General features: G+C 42.8%; 1 protein-coding gene across 2 annotated transcripts in view; it reads left to right on the top strand.

The window, feature by feature from the left end:
- Positions 1-18,410, top strand: part of il17rel (interleukin 17 receptor E-like) — a 26,791-nt gene extending 8,381 nt beyond the window's left edge. For both annotated transcript variants that reach the window (XM_061761796.1, XM_061761797.1), the window contains exons 19-20: positions 13,801-13,901; positions 17,343-18,410. In XM_061761796.1, coding sequence (XP_061617780.1) covers positions 13,801-13,861 — 61 coding nt within the window. In that variant the 3' untranslated portion in view covers positions 13,862-13,901; positions 17,343-18,410. The remainder of the gene's footprint in view (positions 1-13,800; positions 13,902-17,342) is intronic.

Here is an 18,410-nt window from a genome sequence, read left to right as displayed (position 1 = left end):
GAATGTCCCAATGTGTGTTTTGTGTGTGTGTTTTGTGTCCAAATGTCCTCACAGTACTGTGGCACCTTGACCAATTCCTTTTGTGACCTCACACGTGGAAAATGTGACAGAGATAAATCATTTCAAAACCTTCGCACATTAATGTGACCGACCTAATATGTGTATGTATGTATGTGGCTGATTTCAGAGTTAACCAATCACATTCAAACTAAAGTGCCTCCAAACAGGGGTGTGTAGACTTATTACAACCACTGCAATGCAATACATACATATGACCCAAAAATACCATGCAATACAATACATACGTAAGAGGTCAATATAATATAAGTTGTCGTTTAAGTAAATATGTATTGAAGATGTATTTTTCATGTTTTTTATTATTATTAATATTATTCTTATACTTATTTCAGTGATGTACGTTTTTTGCACTTAAGATTATCTTATCAAATAATGTCTGCACAACATTATTTATTTAAAATTATATATTTTTATTCCCCCCCCTTAATTATTGGTGCTATCTGACATTGTCCACTAGAGAGCGATGTTGACCAAGTGATATTTGAACTCAGTCGTGCCAACATGGTGATCAAGTGGAATAAGTCCAGTGATGAACACTTTTTTAAAGCAGATATTTTACCAGTCAGAGGTCACTTGCTCTTGATTTACACATTTAACAGTTAAGTACAATGAAACAAAATGCATGTTTGTACTTTTAAGGGTACTATGCTTGTCTTTGGGGATTTTTGGCCTCGAAAATGTGCACTTTTGAGTCCAACAATCAGCCTTTTGGGGTACTGTACTTCAGGTTACAGCGCCGAGGGGCTGTTTTTTTGCGGGACAATATAGATGTAATGTTGTGTTGTTTGAAGCGGGTCTGTTATCTCGGGCCTTCAGGTGGGGCTTTTGTGTGTCTCGTGTGTGTGTGTGTGTGTGTGTGTGTACATCAGTTGGTCCATCTAAGCCCACGCGGGGGGGAAGAATGACAAACACACAAGCCAGAGACAACAGACAGGGATGAGCTAATCCTTGTTTTGGAGAATTCCAGACATTCCAACAGGGTGTTGTTCCCCGGGCGAGTTAATCGGCGAGTGGGGCTCGCGTCCGGGCTTTGCGCTAAACAAACAGGCCTTTTTGAACCACGCCGAGTGGAAATTTGATGTCAAACCCACTGAGGAGAGGCACTCATACCCTCCGGTATGCGTGGAAAGACGCACAACTGACAAAAGGAACGTGAGGGGACTGGGTGAAAGGTTCAAGGGTGAAAGAGGAAAAAAAAGGGGAGGGGTACAATCATTTTAATGTAAAGTTATATAGAATGTGGACAGAATACAGTGAAGAATACGACTGTCTTCACAGTATGAAGAAAATTACCTTGTTCCGCCTACCAAGGGCGCTAATTGAAGAGTGAAGATATGAGCTTTAGTTCTTCTTTCTGTTGCTAACATTAAAAAAAAAAAAAAAAAAAAAAAAGCGTAAACAATGGAATGATTCCTCGTCTAAGAGCCAAGATCTGAGTTGTTTCTTCTTTCCGTGGCTAACATTCCAAATCAAAATATGAACAACGGTACATTTTGTGTTTGGTTGATCGTGGACTTTTTTTTTTCTTGAGATTCAGCATTTTCATTTTCTTGCTTTGTATCGTATAAGCTCGTGGTAAATAGTAAAACGCAACTAATTTCTCTGTAGGACCTCTTAGTCAAATTGTACGTGATGTGGTCTTCCAAGAGGTTTGCTAATAAAGCTTCAGCACATGCAGATGATTACCGAAGAGTACACGTCGTTTAACCCATTGCTCACGTCGTTAGTGTGCTAACGTTACAGTTCAGAGTTATGTACCGTGCTATTATGAACGTTGCCACATTCTAAAATACACAATGTATTTCAAGACATGAGATGGGACGGGAGGGCAGGGGGGTCAAAAATGGAAAGAGCTTATAAAAGGTGGAGGACTTTCGAAGAAAAAGTCCGGCTAGGTCTTGTTGACAAGAATCGGAGAAGCTTCTCTCTCTCTCTCTCACACACACACACACACACACACACACACACACACACAGAGGCCCCTTTGTTCCTTTGTGAGTCATTGTAGAAAGGAGCACAGCTGTAAACAGTCCAAATCAGTCCATTAGGCCCCGAAGTGCCGGAGCGCCTTGACGTTGACTGTGTATCCGGAAAAGAAACCGACAAGCTTGAGTCATCAATAAATAGAACAGTGGGATAAGTGTGTGACAGTGTGTGGTGGGGGGTGGGGGGGTGATAATAGGAGGCAGAGACAGGAGGAGTTTCGGGATTTAGGGAGGGATAATGGCGCAGAGTAGCACGGGGAGATGATCTCATGCCTCTCCCAGCTGGCAAACAAGGCCTTTTCCGTGGAACTATAGCCACGCCATGCCTCAGCTGTCTCTTTTTTTTTTTGGGCTCTTCCACACACACGCACATACTGTGTTTGAGGATTACCGTATTTGGGTTCTCCAGAAAGAGGCCACTTGGCGGGTGGGTGGCCGGCTATTGGTTTTTACTGGTCGTGTGTGTAATGTAGACTGGCTAATATCTGCGTAAAGTGAGGTTGACATAATTTGACCTATCAACAATGCCTGCATTAGGTATCAGTGGTGTCACCTAAGCAACCACTTGTACCGCGTGTAATGATTGACATGGACACTGGCCAATGACTGAATGACGTGGGAGCGATGTAACTGAGCAATCACTGTGTAGGGTGATTGACACGTGATTGTCACAATAATTCCATTAGGCGGGATTAGTGTAATTGACAAATTACTGGTTCAGCGAACTCTAGTTATTCGCGGGGATAACGACGGAGCCTTGTCGCGACTAGCGAAAAGCCGCAATTGACACCACAGGTGTGTAAATGCCCATAGATGCCACAAGATGGTGACAAAGTCCTATTTATGTCTAAATGGAACACAGCGCCATTTGGATGCCCGGGGCCCCCACCCCCACCCCCACCCCCCACCTTTGCACACCACTGTGCATAGTTTTGCTAAAGTTGTGAAGTGACAAAGTCAAAAAAATACTACTTTAGCTAATGGTAAGAACTGCAAAAATACACGTTACCCAAAACGTGTTTTTCAGATTAGACTGCGAATTTTGGAATGCCAGAAGCCGATGTTTTGAGGCCGGCACATGACACAACGCATTCGCCTCGAATCGTTCTGGTAGCCAGCAACCTCCCTGGTTCATATTCCTGCGTGCGCCTGCAGAAAACCTACAGAATCCGTTAGCCTTCAATACACACACATAATCAACTATAACCTTTTCCTGCTTTTTAATTAGCAGCTGTCGCTCTCCACCGTAAATGCCAGGTCGCCAGGCAATAAAAGGTTCGCGAATATCCGAAAGGAGCACGGCAGCCGTCCCTTTTGTCCGCCCCGTCGACCTCTAACCCTGGCTGACACCGGCACACGCCAGGTCTGCTCCCGGCGCCCGCCCATCGTCCCTGCTTGTCTTTGTCGTCATGTTAGAGGCACGTGAGCACAGGGCAATAATGAAGCCTCTTATCCAACTCCCACCACCCTAGATGCACACATCTGTCGGAAGGCAACCTGTGACCCTTGCCGTTTCGGTTGCCGAGGTCGGGACACGTGCCGATCGGCCAGCTGTGGAGGTCCCACAGTCCGCTGTGTGTGACACGGGCAGGTGGAGAGAACTAAAGACCGCCAAACAATGGCAAAAGCATCAGTGGGGACACGAGTGGGAGCCTACTCAGCACATGCATTGTTGCCCACAGACAATCTAGCCAAGGGAGATTCAAAATGTCACTTTCAATGCCCCAAAGTCACTGCAAATAACATTAAAAGATCCCTTCACGTTTACTTACAACCCTTATTAGGTTATCCAATGGGTGGGCAAAGTACGGCCCCGGGGGCCACATACATCCTGCTCCGGTATGTAATCTGGCCACCAAAGGATTCACACGATTAAGAGTCTTAATTAATTGTAATGTATCATTAAAATGATCTCTTTTACATTCACATTTTCGCTTTTTTATTTTGCCCATCTGTCCATTTTAAAAAGCCCTTAAACACAAAACTATGACTTTGCCCACCCCCCTCGCCCCCTAGTTAAGCCATTTGCACTTGAAATCGCAACATTCAACCGAGCCTGTACTTCAATATGAACAAGTGTATTTTTTTCCCCCTCCTGTATGCAAACCCAACAACAACACTGTGATCCTTTTAAGGCGTCTTCACGGCTCAATTTCTTCTGTCTTCGCTCCGCTCCGAGCTCAGGGATTGGCTGCGAAAAAGAAGAGTAACACAGCAGCGCAATGCAGGAGCTGTGTTTTTCAGCAGGGGGTGGAAGCTGCGTGCATGTGTGTGCTGACCCCCTGCTGGGTGGTAAGCAGAGAGGGTTGGGGGCAGGGAGGGGATGGGACTGGGGGATGAGTGCCAGGCCTTCCCTGCAGCCCGATAAGCTCCCCACTTGTCGGGCTTTGCTTGATAATCGCTGATGTGCGTGTGCGGCTGATAGGCGGTAAATAGGTATGCACACAACAGCCTTCATGTATAACATAACCCTACTGTGTGCAAAGTGTATGTATTTAAATTTAGAAGGTGGCGTGATGTACTCCCCGTGCAGAAATGCGAGTTATTTACTGCATTGTAGTTTAAAAATGGAAATTGAATTGCACTGTAATCATGACGCTTGTGTCCCACCACCAATCCTCAACGTGTCACGTCAGGGGCCGCGTTTGGCCCTGAGTGGCCCTCAGACCTTTCCGTAGCGTGCGTCCCCCCGGGAGCATACAGCTGAGGCTCGCACACATTTTCCTTTATTGCGCGTACGTCACGTACCACGTGACGGTCCCACATGATGGCACATAAAGCTTGAATAACGCTCACAGGTAACTGTGGGTTATTTCTCATCATAGTGTTTTCATTTCTATTGTCCAAGGTTGCGGTTATCACGAATAAGTGGCGACATTAATTTTTGACATGTACAATGTGCCCCCGAGCGTTCTGTGGACATTTTCTTGACTTTGTGGCTCATCTTTGATCGTTTATTTCTGTTGTACAAGGTCACAGATATGATCAATAACTGTCAAGATAAGCAATTCCATGAAGTATACGAAACTAACGTCGAAACTTTGTCGATTGGTTCCGGTCATAGTGTGTCCCAACCCTTGTGGTGTTCAGTGCGGCCGCGAGGGTCAACCCTGAGGCCGAATGTCCTGTAATTATACAACAATCCCCAGAAGGGCCTTGGGACCGGCCCATTAATGCCACGGCGCTGATGGACTGTCGGTCATTCCCATTTTGGAGAGCTGGAGGTGCAGCGTCGAAGGGTTAACCGAGGTCACGCTAGAACACCTTGAGCCATGCGTTTTCTGTCCGAATGTTCACGGATGCAACTTACCTGATGGATCCTTTTAAGGGCCGTCCATCTGCAATGTTTTGTGTTATCATCACTTTCTTTCTTTCATTTGACTCATACTGTACTGGTAAAACATTTGTTTCGTTCAAATTTATATCTGGTACCGAAATGTTTGCACGTTATTCTGGTGGATCCAATAAACATTTAGTAGAGATTGACATGACTGAAGAACAGTTTAATTGGTGCTAAATGTGCAATCGGGATCATATTTGGATCAATGCATGTACGTAGCAAATTACAAACAAATTGGATTTGAACAAAGGTAACTAATTTTGTTGAAATTGCGCAGCAATGTATTCATTATTTAGGCAGCCTAAATTTAAAATGAAGCGGAGCCAAATAGTCAAAATAGGAGTAATCCGATGAAATTAAGATCAGTGCGAATACCTTACAAATGCCGCTTAAATTGGATTTGACAGAATCAACCAAGCAAGTGTCAAAATTTGATTGTTCAGGAGTTCCTTTTAAATTTGAAAATTGTAACTCTTAAGTTGTCTGAACAAGAATTTAAAATGGTGCTCATTGTGGAATCACGATCAGATGCGCATCAATGCATTTACATAGCAAGTGACACTCAAATTGAATTTGGCAGCGATAAGTAAGATGAGTTGTTCTTGTATATAATAATGAATAACAGTTTCAAATGCTCAATCTGGATCACATTTAGATTTAGATCAAGAGTAAAAAAAAAAAAAATAATTTTAATGTCAACATTTTTACACTCATAAAATCAAAATGTCTTGGCATTTTTGGTTGATCGAATAGACAACCAGTTATGCTGCAGCCAGTTATGCTTGAATTGGATTTGACATCATTACGATTGCTGATTGTAGATACGAATATTAGTCGCATAAACGTAGGGGCAACATAACGTAACGTACTGTAACGTAACTTAATTAGGAAGTGATCTGTAGGACAATGCAATTGTGCCTGGAAAATACACACACACTCACTCAAGACGCACACGCAGGCGATCCACAGTTCATTTAACTGTCAATCACCGCATCGATACATCGAGACACAAAGAATCAGCCAGTTGTTACCACACACTCTTTCTTATTTCTTCCCATAGTGCACCGCTTTAAATGAGCATCTTTGCATACATAACTGATTGCGGTTTTTTTTGTTTCACTGTGTATCTGTACATATCTGTACGCTTAGGGGGGGGGGGGGATTTCTTTTCACTGTGGAATAAATGGCGGGAGAAGTGGATGTGCAAGGAGAAGAGGTGGGTGGAGTGGATGAGTGGTGGAGGCGGGGGGGGTCAGGAATCAGAGCAGATGGTAGACATGCCCCCCCCCTCATCCCTGCCTCAGCTCAGCGGGTTATAGATGAGGGGGCAATTAACGACAGAATTCCCCCCCCCCCACACACACACACACACACACATGCGCCTGTCACCGAGGACCCCTCCATCCATCGTCGCGCTCTACTCCACCCCCTGCGCTCTTCCTCCTCCATTAGCGACGCCGCAGACCGGTGCCAGGTAGCTGACACCTGTCAATCAAAATGCACACATACGGTGTGGCCTGCTGTCGACTACGCCACACACTGGCGGGTGCGCACGTGCGCGGAAAGCCACAGGCCGCTTCCACCAACATTTTATTTTTCCTGGAAGGCAGACTTTCCAGGCTTCCCAGCGACCAATAATAAGCCTTCTACCTTCCCCCGAGCTCTTTTCCACCTCCCGTCCTTGGCTTTTTCCTCCCTCCCGTTCCAGTGGTACGGCCTATGATTACAATAATAAGACTAAATCGAGAAGGCAATTTCTGTCCAAATTGCGTGGGAATGCTTGAAGAGCTGATGCCGAAATGAATTGCTGTGGAATTAAGTTGAATTGCTGATATGTCGAAAAGAATGTGAATTTGTCACACGTCTCCATCGAATTTGGATTTATGGAATTATGCTAACATTGGGAATTCTTGGAATGTCACAAAAAGTAGCCTGAGCGAACTGAGGTTCAAATGGTTTGAATTGATTGAGAAATTTGGCGAGATGGTAAAATTGTCAAACTCTCCATTAATGTGCATATTTGAAAATGGTGTAATTAATAATCATCAATGTATGTGTGTGTGCGCGTGCGCCTCGGCTCCTCCACGCATGACAGTGGGTTACTGTGGAAAAGCCTTTTTCAGACATAAACAAACCATTATAAACGCTGAGCTGTTCGAGCGGGGCTCACAAACAGGCAGCATGTATAGACTTTCCATTTAAGGCCACGCCGTCCACTGGCAAAAGAGGCGCTGAAGGGAGCCAAGAGAGAGGGGAACAGTCACTAGCTGTGTAGAAATAGACAGAGAACGGAATATTGGAGAAATTAACACAAGAGGATCAGAAAGAGGCATGTACGTGTCATATTTTGGAATGTGAAGGTAGTAATAAACACTCGGGAGGGGAGTTTTATTGATACGAGGTGTTAACTGGCCTTCATAACCACCATTATTGGTTTTATTGAAAGCGATTTAACATCTTCTGAGCGCACACATGATGTAGGCTGTGATTGGGCCATATTCCATGGGGGTGTATAACTTCTAATCTATCAATGAAACGGAACATTTCATGGACAAATGAATGAAATTGTCATATAGTTGAACCCTGCTCGTTCGCGGTGTGACTCACTTGTTTTTTTTTTTGTTTTTTTTAAACAAGACGCATTGCTTATTCGCAGTTTCGTCAGGGGAAAAAAATTGCGGCTATTATAATGAGTGGCAATTATTTGCAGATTCAATTTTAAAAATGACAGATTTTGCTAATGTTTTTATTTTATTTACAAAAAAAAAAATCAATGGTCTAATTATGTGATGATATAATTCGATATATTATATCATTAGATGATTTGTCATAAATGGACAATAAATACATTTTAATGGCATTTTTTGGTATGGACAAAATGTTTTGATATGGGAGAATTTTGAGCGTGCCTTTGTCAATCCCAAAGGTATTCTTGAAACTTGACGTCAAGTTCTTCCACACCAAACTCTCGCCAAACTCAAATGGGCTTCCCTTGGAACGCTTCCACAAGGATGTAAGTCCACTAACGGGGGTACGTGAGGTGGGAAATGGCTATTGACGTAATGTAAATATAATGGCTGCTGATGCACCGGGAGGACTTCATTTAGCACTCAAGTCATCCCTGCAGTGGCCTGAAGAGGTTTTTTCCAGGTGGGAATTCTGTGCAAACATCGCAATCCCACTGGGACATATAAGCTTACTTACAAATTAGGAGGTAATGATGAAATACAGTGAACATAAAAAGATGAAATTACCACTTCAGGTAACCTCTGCTCGATGAATAATACGCCATTGAGTGGGCAGACTGGGTAGGAGACAGCGTAGGAGTTGGAACCTTTTCCCGGTTACAGTGGACTCTTTCTACTGTGAGAGAAAAGCTCTTTTTGCCTCTTTCGCGTCCTTGTTCGGGAGCGTTCACGTTTTCTGTTAAACACACCGGGGGCAACTCAGGGGGATCCCCAATCGCTAATCGTCGCCGCGCACACATGCGCACACACAACTTAGAAAACACGCACAGTGGCGTTCTGTCACTGTTGCAGACTGTCTGTCTCCTTGTCGATCCAGCGGTGACTGTAACTAGGTGTAATGGCCAGCTTGTGGTTAGTCACTCTATGGGCCTATTCACAAGCCCTCCAAGCCCCTTGTGCACACACCCACACACGCACACACATGCACACAAACACATATTGTTTGCAATGGTGAGTTTGGGCCAGAGTGCTAATTGAAATGTATTTCTTTTTCCATCCAAAAGAGTAAAGGGCATCCCTATTTTCCCATTTCTAAAAGTGCACGTGTGTGCGCGTGTGCGCGTGTCAACATCGGGGTCTACCTTGGCTGGGGGCCAAGAGTATGACTATACAATTCCAAGTGGCGCTAGGCTCCACATCCTCAGCCGTGTTATTTGGGGCACGCCGTGACACATACATGTACGAATTTTAATGGCAAGGGTCTTCAAACGGAGTACACTGTTCCCCCGCTATCTGGCGGTTCATCGTTTGCGCCCTCGATATGGAACATTTGTCAGTCGTGGAAATCCCCACTGTATCACAGAAATCTGCGCTTGATGGTCATTGTGTTTTTACAGTATACAATGGCAACTTGGTTGTACCTCAAATCATCTTTTCCCATTGAAATGAATGGAAATGCCATTAATCTGTTCCAGGCCCACCAAAAAAACAGCAACTTTTTTTGTAACATGTTTTTTTAATAAGAGAAATAGCACTGTACAATGTTATATTTTATTAAAAAAACTAGAGCCTGAACAATTAATCCACCGGCCAATATGAGATCTTTTCAAGTCGGCACAAATCGGCTGATTCTTGCACATTTTTTTTATTTTGCACATTAACACAACACAAAGATAATGACATAAAAAATGGCAAAAAAAAAATCAGCTGATTTTCGCTGATTTCTCTATTGTGATGTCAAACAAATACTAAAAGTTATTTTATTCATTATATATTTTTATTAATCGGCCGGTTATATATGAATTTTACTCTATAAATATTGGAATCGGCCTCCAAAAAGCATCCCTATTGGTTGGACCCTAATCAAAACGACTCTTTTTGATGATTTTTAATGTATTTTTTTTACACATTTAAGCATTACAACAAAAGACAAATCTAATCAAATTCAAATAAACAATGTATGTATGCATCAGGTCACACTGGGACAAATGCAAATGATTCTTCGCTCTCCTCCGCCTCACCCAATCGCGCTACTCCGGCTTCCAGCTCTCGAGACCCTCTCATTTTTAGTGCCCACCTCCCCCCCTCCCGCTCCATCCCCGAGTTTCATCGGGAGTGGATTTGAATAGATAGAAAAGGGATGAAAGGCTATTAAAAAGGTTTCTCCAGGTCACAGCGACAACATCTGTTTTCCAGTTCACCTAGCAGAGACCCGACCGGCTAGATTCTCCACGGTGCCTGGGAGGTAGCAGGCAATCATTTTAAGAGAAACAAGTCCTAAATCTTTTGTTTTCCTCCCCGTGAGGGTTGAAGTAGTCTGGATTTATATCAAGTCAAGGTCTGCCTGCCCATAGGACTGCAGAAATTCACTTTGTGCAAAAGAAGGCTGCCGATTTAAGGGCATTTGCGAATAGACAAAGCAGCTTTTAAAGCTTGTTTTACTCACCAGACCTTTAGGATTGGTCACGCCAATTATCTTCATTATTACCATTATGTTCATGAGCATTTACAGTATATATGTTGGTTATTAGGGAGTTGTTTGAAATAAAAATAGAATACACAGTGGGAGCCGGAATTCTGGCTGGGTTGTAGGTGATCAAATCCAGTATTTCGCAATTTTGACAGATCATCTGCCTAATACCATGATTAAATAATTGACCGTAGAATTTAGAAAGTTAATTTCTTGAAGTGAGTCAACGTGCGAATTCAGCAGTGGATCAAATCAGTATTTCCCCCACTGAAGCAATTCGTTTGGTTTTACCAGGGGTTGGTTAGTTTTGCCTTAGATCATGTTTCTGTATTTATCTTATGTAGACTCATACCTTTCCCTGGTGAAACAAAAGGAACCATCTGTAGTCTTTGTCGTGGAGGGGATAAACCCAAGTCAATCCAGGCCTCTCAGGACTGATCTGTTCTCCTAATCCTATCAGGAGTGGGCCAAATCTTCAAATCTATCTGGGAGTATGGGCTGATAATATGAAGGTTTAGGGCAAGGCAGGAAAAAAAAAAAAAAAAAAAAAAAGACTCAAGACCACTTGAGTTTGACTCGATTTTCATCAAGTTTGTTATACGAGGCAAAAACTCACAGGATTGAAGAGCCCTCAAATGAGTTTATAGACAAAAAAAAGTTGACTTTTTTAATTTAAGCGGGCAAATTTCCAATTATTATTATTATTTTTTTTTGGCTCATGATCGGAGAGGTCAAAACAAAGGCGGCAAACCTTGAAAGGGGGCTGACTTTTCACAGCTGTGTGCGAAAGAGAGTGTGTGTGTGTGTGTGTGTGTGTGTGTGCACACGTGCAAGCTGGTATGTTATTGTTTTGGTCTGACTGCGCTCCGTCAACTGATGCCGCTCACGCGCGTCCACATGCTCGCATTTCTTGCCCGTATTCTCTCGCGCGCACACATGCACGTTACTCGCATTTTGTGGTTTCAGCTGCTGACTGCAAGCAGGAGGCGAATAGAGAAGATGAGACGTCCATAATAGTGGAATTAACAACAAATAGATAGGAGTGAAAGCAGGTGCCTGTCCTGGGAAACAGACCGATAGGATCCTCTTCAAGAAATATTGACCTCAAAGTAGGAGGAGAGACAAAAACAAGCTCACACACAAGTCGAAAGGCAACTTCTAGTGGACTAGTTTGTCATCCATTTTATATACAAGTTATTCTCATTGGGCACAGGTGCCAAGCTCAAGGCCAAATCTGGCCCGCCACATTATTTTATGTGGCCCCCAAAAGCGAATCAATTTCTATGACTCTTGCTCGAATCCGTACCAAAATTCCAATTTGTCGTGTGAAACAAATAGTAACATTTTAAGCATTTTTTTCTTTGCAAACCCCTTTTTTTTTTTTTTTTTTTTTTACAGTAACTTAATGGAGGGGGTGGGAAACCCAGTTTAACGTTAAAGGGCGCTGGAGTCGGACGCCCTACCTTGGCAAAATCTTTTACATTTCACGAGGACCGAGAGTCAAACATTCAACGAGAATCAATGAGAAAATGTTGATGCACCCTAAACCAGAGGGGATAAATGAATCAATTTTACTCGTATAATCTTCTGTCCTTTTCGAGGAGAGGTGGGGCGGCACCCTGGCGCCCTCTATTGACCAGCCGGCCCTGAATAGTGAATACGATGATGAAACATTAATATGATCCTCTCAAGAAACCGTACCGACAAATGAGTTCGACACCCCTGTCATTGGCGAAACATGGAAACGTTGAACCCCAAAGCTCAAAACTGTGAGGCACATGTGTAACCACTTGCTCACCATGCTCACTGGATTAGTTTTATTCTTAATCATAATAAAAAAAATCATCACTTACAGTCATTGCAATGGTCCCATGAGGTTTTTGTCCCTTTGGGGAACAAATACACACAAGTATAGTTTCACACGCTGCACGATGATCACAGCGTATTTTAACTTCTGAGTGGAAAATAATATTCCCTCAGTGTGCGTTCGTGCGTGCGTGTGTGTGTGTGTGTGTGCTGTGTGTGTGTGCGTGTGTGTGCCTGTGCGTTCCATTTGTCTTTCCTCCCACTGTTTTTCTCACTTTGCACAATCAGTTACGTCTCACTTATACAGCCCATGCTTTTCTGACATTTACAGCTCGCTTATGTTTGCTTTTTAAAGCTTGTGAAAATAAAAATTAAAAAATAATAATAATTAAAAAAAAAAACATAGGGAGTTATGTTTTTTTCAGTTCTAGTACATTTCTTGATCACAGAGGATGGAAATAGTAAATGTGATAATAATGTATTCTTTATTTATTATTATTATTTTTTTAATGGCACCAATGAGATGGCGTAGCCAACCCACACACATTCCAGTGGTTTTACTCTTGGTTGTGGAAAGTCTCCCATTTCCACACTTTTTTTTTTCTCCAATATGACACTCATTGTAAAAAAAAAAAAAAAAAAAAAAAAAATGCACCGTTTGCCACTTTTTTTTTTTCTTATTAGTGGCATATTCCTGACTAGCATGTTGCTTTATTGGACTTTATACTCCATTTTTATTCCCCTTTTGCCCCTATTTCCAGGCTTTTTCTCCATTTATTGAAAATAAATTTTCTTTTTATTTGATTTCATTTTTTTCCCCCGCGACACTCGTTTGTGATTATCGATCTGCCCCACATGCTTTTCATTCTCTCGTTAGCCGGGTGTATTTAAATCCCGCTGCGTGTGCTTTATGATCATTGGCCATTCTGATTGAATAACTGTCGCTTCTTGGAGGAATGTGACGGTGTTGCATGACTAAAAGCAAGAAAAGCTGACCAAAAGGGACATCCCTGCATCCCTATATATATATATATATATATATATATATATATATATATATATAGATAGCACCAGTTGGTGGTTTTGATTACACCAAGGTTGCCTTATCCAATCTATTTGTTTACGCTGCACTTACATTGGCACATATCTGATATACCTATTGGATTTTATCCACATTTTCATTCGATCCCACACCTTTTTTTTTTCTTCTTTCTATTTAAACCACCATGACGCATGATTGTGCCACTTGAGAGCGAGAGAAAAAAAAAAAAAAAAGAAGAAGTGAATCGTGTCACTTGAACCGTGCAGCATGAATCGTTCTTCTCAAGACTAATATTGGAAAAAAATATCAAAATTACAGGTCTTCATCATCACTTTTTAAAAACACGTCAAATCTGTTTTTGATGCCAGTTTCGCTTTTCTTTTCTTTTTCAGGCTCTGTGCGTCTCCCTCAGCACGCAAAGTGCCAAGGACAATTGCTGAAAATGATTTTTGAAATAACCATAAATGGCGGTGGAGGCTGGCAGCCGTGTGAGGTGAGTGTGGCGGAGTGTGGAACTTGGCGCCGGTTGGAGCGCACCAATGCCAGGCGGACGAACCTCAATGTGAGGTGCCATTGTAAACACGCAGAACAATCGCACACATGAATACACCCTGCATGCGAGATCCACGCATAAAGAGTGCCAGGTATATATATTTTAAATATAGATTGTCCTGCTTTTACTGTATGTGCACACATCAGTAAGCATTGACGTTCGCTCACCACTAAACAAGCCCAGTTTATGCGTTTTCTGAGAAAAGCCATTTATTTGACGTCTCACCACATTGTTGCACGTCTTGCTTTCACCTGTAATTAATGGTTGACTTTGAACACAGTAAGTTTACTCATCAAGGCGCACGTGTTGACCGCCAGGAAACCGTGTCAGTCTTTATTTTACAAACGCGAGCAAAGTGAAGAATAATGCTGTGGAAAAACCAAACCACATGGGCTCAAATGGCCTCACATGAAACAACTGGGTGAAGTCACCCGAAGCAAATAATAATCTATTATACGCAACATCACATCCCTGATTTTTACGGACTTTAAAACTCCCTTTATTAATCAAATAAAGTTGCCTAATGTCCTCATTTGCAGCTTACGTGGTCAAAATTCTTCATTCGTTTTATTTCAAGGTGTTTATGGTTCTAGCGCGAGTATTATCACCAGTGTCATGTCACAAATGTGGATGACTGTTACACCTACATTAAACAATATTTTTAAGAAATTTATTGAATAAGGAAAAACATCAATCCATTTACATTGAATGTCCCAATTTTCTTATTTTGAATCTTTGCTGCTTTTTTTTTATTTTATTTTTTTAAATAGCGACATTTAACTTTTAAATTCATTTGTGTAAAGTGTGTCTTGAAAACTAAGGTGCAGCACAGCAGATTTTGCCAATAAGTATGAATATGAATTCATACCAAGAGGTTAATTTTCCATCTATTTTCGTATATGTTCCTTTTGTCAGAAATCCAGCCTTCACGCTGTAAAATAAATGGTAAATCCATCATTTCGACAGCAACGAACCAACAAATGGAGCATTTTTAGCACCCACTGGTCAGCGGCGGGACAGACAGGACGGCCATCAGGCCAACTGATTGACAGCAGTACAAACGTTAGCGTATTTGCTCTCTCGGGAGTGTTTGAGAGACGCGTTGGTGGGGTGCCTTGGCTTTTTGTATTTTTTTTTATTTCACACAGCCCGTACCGGTTGTTCGATTGCAAACCAACGGTCGGCCGTTCAATCCATGGTATCGGTTATCTTTAGATTTCGCATCCACACGCTTCTGTCGTGCTCAGCAGGAGGAAGAGCAACGATGGCTGCTCATCTCGCCGCTTGAATGTGTGAGTGGTCTACTGTAATAGGCTCCATCCACGCACGCACACACACAAAAAAAATGCTTCTGTGCCCATACAAACAGGACCACACGCAGATGGGTGTGCAAAAATTGTGCACGCGATCACACGACGGTTCCCACATGGTGCACATCCACAGCTTTTCTGAATACATGCGAAGCCTCCCGCACATGTAATTACACTTATATGCGCACACACACACAGACATGCGAGTTGACACGCACTCAACGGGGGCTGTCCAGTGTAATACGCTCCAGTCACGCTATATTGTGGCTACCACGCCGCTGAGCTTAGCGCCAGCCCGTATGGATGGATCATGGTCTTAACTGACGGGACTTAGATTTTTAGACAGGGGGGAGGTAAATGAAGATGCCCTTATATGGGCATGCAGCTCAGCCTGTGCCACTGAGCTAATGGGCAATATCAAAGCCAACGGGCGGCAAGTTGGGTGACCGTGAGGATCTACGGCCTTCTCACCTACGACCTCCATGAAATCGCACTGAGAAAATGCACTAATTTCTATCAAATCAAACGGCCCTGCACACAAATTAATGCATTTGTCATAATCTGTCTTTTTGTTGACTTTGTTTTGATTCCATTTTTTTTTTTCGTTTTGTTTCATGCTCGTTAGGTTTTCGTTTCCACGTGTTCTCGTCAGCCCTCACACTTGTGTCTCCCGATCAGCTCCCTACACCCACTCGTGTCGTGTCCGGGTGTGCCTCGTTGTCTCGTCAGTTAGCTTGTATTTAGTCATTGTGGTCATAGGTCACGTTTCTTGAGTCCCGTCATGTCAGTTTCCCTGTTGTTTGTTACTTTGCACACCCACGCCATGCGTTTTGTCTGTATGGGAGCTCAGGTGTCCTTTGTGGGCTCCCATTGGCTCTTGCTAATTGGAACCCTGCCATCAGCCAATCAGAAGCACCGAATAAAGTCATTTAGGGCCCGACCGATGAATCAACAGATAGCCCTTTTCAAATCGGCAAAATTGGCAGATGTTTTGGCCAGTTTTTCCTCATTTTGTGAAGTAAAACAAATATTAGATGACAAAGTATTGTGAAAGAGTAATTTTATTCATTATATATTATTAAATTCATTGGCCGATTAATCGGTTATCTGAGTTTTACGCTGCCAAATACTGGAATTGGCATCGGCCTCAAAAAATGTATATTGGTCGAGCCCTAATTTTAAATAACATTTAGGGATCGCTTTTATGACAGCTACAAATACATTTTGTCTGCCGACAACTATAAAATCCACAAGTACATGTTTCTGTATTTAGTGCTTGGATTATTAGAAATTTTATGTGGAGAACAAAAAATGTCCTCCCATTCTTGACTGGCCTATATACAGTTTGAAATACAGTACGGTATATCTATTCCTGGCCCGAGAAAGTGGGAAATATCAGTAGAGTGAAATCGAACCGTGTGAAATGTGACATTGTGTGTGCACGCAGGTGTGTCTGGCACTGCTCTTGGCATTGATGTGACATTCTCTCTGCATGCTATGTCTATTTTGGCGTGTGTGTGTGTGTGTGTGTGTGTGTGTGATGCAGTAGAGACATGTCGCTGACACTGCAGCAGCGCTGTCTATCTCACCCCAATTCCTCCTCCTCCTCCCTGCTGCATGCATTTATACGCTCTCTTCCTCACCCAGTCTTGTGTGTACATTTTGTACCGCATGTGCCATTCTTATTTTCTTTTTTTTCTTTTTTGAGCGGGTGAACGTTCCCTGCTGAGACAAAAAGCTCAGCTCTGTCTGGAAAGTATAGTTTTGTGTGTGCTTCTGACATTTCGCCATCCTCCTCACTCCTTCTCCTCATTTGACCTCTCCATGTCTGCCTCCATCTTTTTTTTTTTTTTTTTAAACTACCTCCCACGTCTGTCTGTGTCTTTGCATGTGAGCGGCGTTTGAGGCTTCCTCCACCCCCCCCCCCTCCCCTACTGAGACTTTTGATGTGTTTAGAGTGTGATGTGCCAACCGCGATGCGTTTTGTCTCTGTGTGTCGTGCTCACGATGTACCTTCTTAAATATCTTCCTTTTTTGAAGTCTCATGGTGTGTGTGCTTTTTTTGTTTCAGACAGTGCGAACGTGACTGTCGGGAACAGCGAGTTCAGACTCCTCCGCCACCCCTCCCTTCCTCCATTCCTCCCTCCGTCTTCGCATCCTCCATCCCTTCCCCTCACCTACTCTCCTCCTTTCTGTCTCTCCGATGAATAATTCAACCTGTGTTGCACTGCAGGTTTTCCCCCCGTTTCTCTGCATCATCTTGGAATCAGACTGCCTTGATAACAGATTGCACTCTTGAGCGTGTAAAGTGGGGCTCTTCCACTCTCCATCATTTCGCCCTTCTCCTTATCGGAAGGAGTGAGTCACATCGAACCGGTCAGTCCGCAACGTGACGACCGCTCCGCGTCCGGGAAGTGCACATGTGGAGTTTTTCCAAGAACCTGAGATAATCCACAACAACCGCATCACCTGAAGTGATGTGTTTTCTGAGTGGGCAGGCAGGGAATTATAATGAAACTGATTCCAGAAAGATATCAGGACATTGTCAGTCTCTGGAGTCTATAAGACAATCCTTTTCAAATATGTTCCTCACTTAATGCCGCTGATTTATTTGATGGCTCAACGATAATCCTCATCTCCACCTAGCGTGGATTTAATAGGGATAATAAATGACAGGCACTGTGTGCAATACATCAACAGAAAGAGTCGGTGGTCCTCGTTTTAAACATACTCTGTGTATATTTGATTTATAGTGAATACACCCAATAACAGGTGTAAATTCAAGCTGAAAGGTAGCCTTAAGGCAGTTATTTCCAACCACTGTGCAGCAGGATGATCTAATTTCACTTAATTGGTCTTAAAAGGATTTTACAAATAATGTGCTACCTTGTTGAAGGAGTTTAATTTGTTCCATGAGCACTCATCCCCACTGAAATGCCATTAATCTGTTTGAACCTTGCAAAACAACACCACATTTTTTTCTGTTGGTAAAGAAAAATAGAACTGTATTATACAAAAGCTTAATAAAACCCCCCCAAAAAGTGTATTGCAGTATTTGTGTGTTGGATGTCTGCCTTTCAGGCCACATGCAACATTTCCTTCACTCGAATCCACGCAGAGGCGTGTGATTTAAAGCTAT

Source organism: Phyllopteryx taeniolatus, chromosome 22 (genome assembly GCF_024500385.1).
Source record: "Phyllopteryx taeniolatus isolate TA_2022b chromosome 22, UOR_Ptae_1.2, whole genome shotgun sequence".
Taxonomy (NCBI): Eukaryota; Metazoa; Chordata; class Actinopteri; order Syngnathiformes; family Syngnathidae; genus Phyllopteryx; species Phyllopteryx taeniolatus.
The sequence above is the reverse complement of the archived record's forward strand: the minus strand, read 5'-3'. Positions and strand labels throughout refer to the sequence as shown.